Source organism: Medicago sativa, chromosome 2 (assembly GCF_051527215.1).
Source record: "Medicago sativa cultivar Bolivia chromosome 2, Bolivia_mono, whole genome shotgun sequence".
In the NCBI taxonomy this organism is placed as follows: Eukaryota; Viridiplantae; Streptophyta; class Magnoliopsida; order Fabales; family Fabaceae; genus Medicago; species Medicago sativa.
Window position 1 is genome coordinate 13,457,612 of NC_140750.1, and position 7,261 is coordinate 13,464,872.

The 7,261-nt window shown below is 34.9% G+C and overlaps 1 protein-coding gene across 2 annotated transcripts; it reads right to left on the minus strand.

Moving 5' to 3' along the window:
• Nucleotides 1-4,030: 4,030 nt before the first annotated feature.
• On the minus strand, nucleotides 4,031-7,261 carry LOC146944729 (plant cysteine oxidase 5-like). 2 transcript variants are annotated; one of them, XM_085743083.1, is made up of 4 exons: nucleotides 6,977-7,261; nucleotides 6,476-6,716; nucleotides 6,089-6,240; nucleotides 4,031-5,948 (listed from the first exon to the last, which is right to left on the minus strand). In XM_085743083.1, exons 2-4 carry the CDS (start codon nucleotides 6,573-6,575, stop codon nucleotides 5,772-5,774), a joined length of 429 nt encoding a protein of 142 aa, XP_085599209.1. In that variant the 5' UTR covers nucleotides 6,576-6,716; nucleotides 6,977-7,261; the 3' UTR covers nucleotides 4,031-5,771. The 2 variants fall into 2 exon arrangements, with proteins under 2 accessions (XP_085599209.1, XP_085599210.1); XM_085743084.1 differs by having other exon boundaries at nucleotides 6,476-6,773.

Genomic DNA, 7,261 nt, shown 5'->3' on the forward strand with positions numbered 1-7,261 from the left:
GTAGAAGCTGAAAAAAGAAGCATTAGGCTAGACACACTTTAAATTGGTTTTCAACGTGAAAACAAACAGGAAAGAGTCCTGATAGGTGTACATCCTAACGTGGCAAACACCCTCCTACCTCCACACAAAAAAATGACATGTGGCAATGTGGGGCCCACACTCCACTATCTCTCTTTTCCTCTTTCTTCATCCCTCTCTTCTCTTTTCCTTGCTCGATTCCATCTCTCTGATTCATTGGAGGCTTTGCATCTCAATACCAAATTGAATTTCCCCCAGTTCTCGCAACAATTTTCCAGCACCTTCACACCTAAAACTGCAGTTTCTTTCAATACGGCCTTGTTGCGAAATGATACATTTCGAGATGATTTGTGTGGTTCTTCGTTCATTGGGTCATCATCAACAAAGATGAATGTAATGCTCCCACTCAACTTCGTTTCTCTTTTCGACCGTGGGGGAACTCACTTTGTGTCAACATTGTCGTCGCTGTCGAAACCATCAGATAGTATTATCGTTGCGACGTCCCGGCTTGAAACAACTATGCTCAAATTGACCTTGAATCCACCACCAGAGAAACCTCCATACGGTGAGTATCACACTAAGGACACAACAAGGATAACAAAATTGATACAAACATGCCTGTCTGGTGCTCGACGAAATGTTCCAATGCAGTCTCTGCCACCGAAACCACCAGATCGAAGTGTCCAGATCATTATTGTTGAATTCCAAGCGCCAGGGGAACTCACAAATAAGATTTGTTCTTATGTTTGCCTATCGCCACCTCCTCCAAAACCACCGGATTGGGTTGTCGTCCAGCTGCCGCCGTTCATGCTGTCTCGGTCTGTATTGCCAGTTCGACTTCACAAGGAAAATGAATATGAACAGGTACTCCTTGTCGTTTATCTTGGTGTTGGTTTGAATGGCCTCTAGACTATGGTTACAGTGTAGTTTTTGGATATGGAACAAGTAAATCAATTGCATCAACCAACATCAGTACCTTGTTCACTGTCCGTTATGTGTTTGATGAAATGACTCTTAGTGGAACTTGCTATTTTTCAATTATAAATTGGTCCTTAGATTTCAAACAATGGGATCCAGGTACAATCAAGGCTCTAAGGAGTGCTTTTCCTATCACAAATTTAAGAGTCATTCCTTTAGAACACACAATTGTTGGTAGGAATGGTGAATTGCTTCACGAGCTTTATTCTGAGTTTAGCCACACAAGTAGTGAGAATATTGGCTACCTGGTAATTTTAACTCTTTGGCCATGTGATGTATGGTTACTACTAGATCATTTTTCTGCACTTAAACCATACTCCAGGCTTACTCTATCAGCAAGCTTCAAGGTACATGATCTATCCCTTATTTTCCATAAGGATAATTCAGCATTTGATTCTAGACCTTTGTTGTTACAAGTGGCAAGTGGCACTGGCAGCATAGTTTTGTGGCACAACATTTTAGATGTTAATTCAACAATTGATCACATAACAACAACATCTCAAGTGTATGAAGTTATATTGGTTGTATATGTTAAAATTGATCCATTGTTTGAAGTGGTGGGCACTATGATATACCTTGATGTGGTTATTCATGTTACCATCATATCAGTTTTCCCACACATTGTGAAAGTTGAAGTAGTTGATTGGTATGAAGAACCTCCAAGTATCATGCTATGGGATATCACTTTGAGTGGTGCATTAACCTTGCACATAACCAGGATGATACGACAATACCTGCTGGAGCTAGCTTACCCTATGGCAAATAATGATGGTGATACTTTTGCTTTTCTTGAGTTAGAATATATACTACAACTACATAATAGGGCAGCTGAACCATATCAGGTTCACCTTTTGAGCTACATGAAGGATCCTTCTAATACCTTACTGAATCATATTTTCAATTAATTATCTTATTCTATTTTCATTACTGAATCAATATTTTCAATTAATTATCTTATTCTGTTGCAGTATAGTCTCAATGTTAATAACATTATGTAGTGATTACTGTTGAAATTTATACACAGTTTGTCGGAATTGCTGGACTTGAAACATAGCACATACACCGTTTTGAGTGTGTTTAGTTGTGCCTGATCTGAGAAGTTGTATCTAATTAGTCATGATCTAATTAAATTTATCTCATTGGTTCTAATTAGTTTTATCTCTGTTCTTGTATTCTTTTGTTGGAAGGAAAAAAATAAAGAAAGAATTTACAATTCATATATGATGGAAGACATCAAAATTTGCTTCTGCTAAATCTTTTGAAAGTGAATTTAAAGGATAGCTATTGAAATCTTCTATTGAATTGTGAGTTTGAAGTTGTCCTTCTTCCCATGAACTAGTTCCATAATCATCAGATTTTATAGCATTTACTTGGAACTGAAACAAAGGGTCCAATTTGTTCTCTGATCCATCCCAACAAAACCCTGCATTATTATTTTCCATCACAGTACTTTTCATTTGAGATGGATAAATAGTACTCATATTTGAGCTAGTGCTTGAATTGTTTTCTCTCCCTTGATAAACTCGCAGATTGTAAAAGAAGTTATTTATTGTTGGAATTGCTTTTAGTGCAGTGATCAAATTTAGATTGTGTGTTTGATTCGCCTAAAACAAGATTATTTATACCTGGTAAATATAAATTGGCCAAATATATGGTATGTGTGACCACATTTTTTAATATGCGTGACCACTATTTTTTCAGAAATTAGAATTTGTCCGTCTTTAGGCGTGATAAACTCGTAAATTGTAAAATAAGTTATTTATTGTTGGAATTGCTTTTAGTGTAGTGATCAAATTAGATTATGTGTTTGATTCGCATAAAATAAGATTATTTATACATGGGAAATATAAACTAGCCAAATATATGGTCTGTATGACCACATTTTTACACATGCGTAACCACTATTTTTTCATAAATTAAAACTCGTCCGTCTTTAGGCGTGATAAACTCGCCGATTGTAAATCAGGTTATTTATGGTTGGAAAGGTTGTTAGTGCAGTGATCAAATGAGATTATGCGTTCTATTCGCCTAAAACGAAATTATTTACATCTGGGAAATATAAACTAGCCAAATATATGGTCTGTATGACCACATTTTTACACATGCGTGACCACTATTTTTTCATAAATTAGAACTCGTCCGTCTTTAGGCGTGATAAACTCGCCGATTGTAAATTAGGTTATTTATGGTTGGAAAGGTTGTTAGTGCAGTGATATGCGTTCTATTCGCCTAAAACGAAATTATTTACATCTGGGAAATATAAACTAGCCAAATATATGGTCTGTATGACCACATTTTTACACATGCGTGACCACTATTTTTTCATAAATTAGAACTTGTCCGTCTTTAGGCGTGATAAACTTGCAGATTGTAAAAGAAGTTATTTATCGTTTGAAAGGCTTTTAATGCAGTGATCAAATGAGATCATGCGTTCGATTCGCCTAAAACGATATTATTTACACCTGGGAAAGAAAAACTATCCAAATATATGGTCTGTATGACCACATTTTTACATATGCGTGACCACTATTTTTTGCACATGTAAGTTACAGATAACCAAATAAATGAACAATATAACCATAATTTGTCAAAGGCGTAACCATTTTTGCGTAAATTAGAATGTCTCACGACTAGTTTTAAACACATGAAAGAAAAAAAAAACATGGTTACGCCTTTGTAAAACTGTGGTTACACACTTCATATATTTGGTTATACATAATTTTCCTGTGAAAACAATATTATTTTAAGGCGAGTTATCACTGAAATATCAAAAAGTGATAAAATGTAGTGAAAACAATTTACTCATTGTTTAAGGCATTTTAAGGCGATATATGTATTCGAGTTTAAACTATTTACTCATTGTTTGATGATCATTGAAAAGTGAGGTGAATGTTCTTCATTGTTTGACAGACTTTAGGAAAACTATCGAAAAATGATCTGCGTTTAACCATTTTTTAACAAAGGTGTAACCACATTTTATTTTCATGACCAAATTGTCTTTATCACTATTTCACATGATATTAAGAGTTCAAGAAACATAGAATCTATATCTTTTGATATTTCAGTGATAAATTTCCCATTGATTTACAATAAATAAGGAAAGTTTACAATACCTTAATATTACACATCCAAGTCAAAACATTACAAAGAAATCTGTCAATTATCAAAGAATCACTCATTATTTCTTATGGTCCTTCCCATACACTTTACATCTTTTCTTCTAGTACAACCAATCCCTCCTCTTTGTTAAACTGGTAATACAAGACCTTGACTTTCATGATTCCAAGATCTTTCTTATCTTTCACCTTGGGTATATCAAGTCATGACAATTGACAACAACCTAAATTGAAGCTTCTTTTCAGTTTGTACTTCTAGATCAAGGGGTAATATTATAATTCCATTCCCAATCGTTTATATTGCTCAATGTCATCATTAAAAACCTGAAGTGTTAGTTATTGAGTCTTCTTGCAATCAACTAATTTGCGGAGCCCAAATAACAAACACATTACTAATCATTATCAAATGCAAAATAAAATATGCCACAAAACAACTCCAAAAATGAAAAATTACATACGGGTCCAATTTATACCAACAACAATCACATTAATATATGTACCTTGTTCCAAGAAACTTATAGAAACTGCTATTCAATTTCATACCAATGATCATCAATTGCAGAAATAGGAAAACTGAAATCCTCTAAAACATACATGTAGTACTTATAACATGAGTTATATGTGAATAATTTTCTATATTTGACAAACTTCTTCATTCCAATTAGTCTCCTTCTCACTATTTCTACACGTATTTTCTGTGCAATGCCTACATCTGAGGCAATTTGCGGGATCTTAACTGATATGCAGGGTTCATATGTGAACTATTGTATAACTTTCTATATCCGAGTTAGGAAAACTAACAAAAATTGTGCTAGAATTCACCATTATTTTTCAAATGAGTTACCCTGTGTGAGATGTGAATTACTAAAAAAAAAGATTGAGAATGACTGAACCATGTTTTATCCCGGGGGTGCAATTTTTATTTTCATATAGATTTTGTCTCTTTCTCACTACTTGTCTACGTGCTCTCTTTGAAAGGAATAAATCTGAGTACTTAATAAGTGCACCTTGAATCTTGGGTATGACAAGATTGAAAGTGAGAAGCAAAATTAACACTAATGTAGATGGTTAACATGTGATAAAAGGCAATTGATTGCAACTTTCTCCAACAATTTATCTAGTAGAGACATGTTAAACTATTTGGAAATAGACTTAAAGAAACTTTCATCCTCTGTAGATGTTAATTTCAAGTCAAGGATTACCCCTTAAAGAGATCTATAAAGACAGGTTTTGACCATTTTGCTTAAAAAAACAAAACAGAAAAGAAGGCCTAAATCTTACTCCACCTAACAGTTGCTCAAGTGCAATGTTGAGCCCTTAATCATCTTTCCTTAATTCCAACTAAAAATTAGCAAAAAGGTATTTTTTTTTCTGTAAACGGTCATCTAGATAGGAAAAAGGGGCATGTTAATGAAGCCAAATTATAAAGTTATTGTGCAATAGCTAATCTACTTGTACTTTCTATAAGAAGTAAGTAAATCAAAGCAATTACGATCCCATGTGCGAGGTTTTAAATTATTGCCACAATTGCAGCCATAATGTCTAGGTTTTGGAACCGTTATTACGGCCGCATCAAACCCATTTGTCCACAATTTCTCACAATATCAACAATTGCAGCGTAGTGGCATTTTCGATTACAAACAATTGTTAAGGACTGAATCATAAGTAAATACAATAAGGAGTGTCACCTTGGGATAGATCACATGATGCAGGCAAGTCGATCCAATCAAATGCTTTCACATGCAACGAACCATAGAGAACCTTGCTTAAAACAGTCATTCTAGGATGATCATGCAGCGGAATCAAAGAACCAGGAGACATACAGAATACTCCAATCTGCAAAAACAAAAAATTCAGCTTCAGCCCATTTGAATCCAAAATTCAGTGTTAAAAACAAGACTCGATCCAAATCTATATAGAGCATCAACACTTAAACAGTGACAAACTGCAATTACAAAAACAATCAAAATGCTTACAGAGAACTTGTCACATTCGTGCAGGTGAATGTACTTAATAGGAGGACCCTCAGGAGTTCCATTTCTCCCATTTCCACCATTCATAGAACGTTTCCAACTTCGTGCCAGTTGTGCCTCATGGTCAAGACCGACATGGGAAGGCTTCAACCCATCTGCCATGGCAATGCAGTTTATAAAAGGTTAATTAACACAATGATTCACCGTTCACTGTAACAATAAGGAAACTGTACTATTACTAACAACATGCATGTATCCCAAATCAAACATTACAGTATACAGTTCACAATCAAATTCGGCAAATTCAAATGCTTTAATTACACATTTATCATATGCAATTAAATAAGTAAATTGTACAAATTCAACACAAAACAAAGGATCAGATTGTACCTAAAACGGTTCGGACTTTTTTGAGAGCTTCTTCTGAAATAGGTCCTTCAGGAGACAAGGAAGCCTTGCAGACGTCATACAATTTCTGAATATACGGCATTGTACTCAACAATTCTTAAACAATCAATGCAACAGCTAGATTTTCAGATTTCAGAATCCAATAAAACAATGAAACTTGGATCCAAAATATCACTCAGGTCGCTAGAATCCAATCAAAACAGCAAAAGAAACAGCTTCATTTCTACGCAACAAAACAAGTGCATGAGAAATTGATCAACTCAAATCCAATAAACAGTATCTGCAATCATCACAAACATCAAAAATTCACAACACAAATAATTATAACCAATAAAATCAGTTCAAAGTTCAAACCATTAAAAAAAAAAAAAAAACTTGCAAGTTCTAAACTTTAGTAACATCATCACATAAAAATTCAATCTTTGAAATTAAAAACAACAAAAAAGAAAATGGGTTGTCTTGAATAATTAAATTATGCCATACCCAAGTTTCATATGACGGAATCAAATTATGCCTCAGTGTAGTTCCGCCCGAGTGTGAGCCTACGGTGGTTGTGAGGAGACAATGACGGACAAGAGAGGCGGCGGTGGGAGGAGGTCGTAGTTGTTGAGGGAAAAGGAGATATGGAAGAGTGAGCTTAGAGAGATAGAAAGAGGAGAAGATTATGTGGTTGTGAAGGAAACTACCAAACTACCCCTTATCACGTGAATTTACCAAACCACCACTGCCACATCAGCGGGTGTACCAAAAGGGTGTAGCAAAAGAGTG

Bases quoted from the DNA above. Each gene is read 5' to 3' on its own strand.
- LOC146944729 (XM_085743083.1), bottom strand. From the start codon at position 6,575: ATGCCGTATATTCAGAAATTGTATGACGTCTGCAAGGCTTCCTTGTCT. The intron at 6,241-6,475 runs GTACAATCTGAT...TTGCCATGGCAG, and splicing joins AAAAGTCCGAACCGTTTTAG to ATGGGTTGAAGCCTTCCCAT. The intron at 5,949-6,088 runs GTAAGCATTTTG...TTGTTTTTGCAG, and splicing joins ACGAATGTGACAAGTTCTCT to ATTGGAGTATTCTGTATGTC.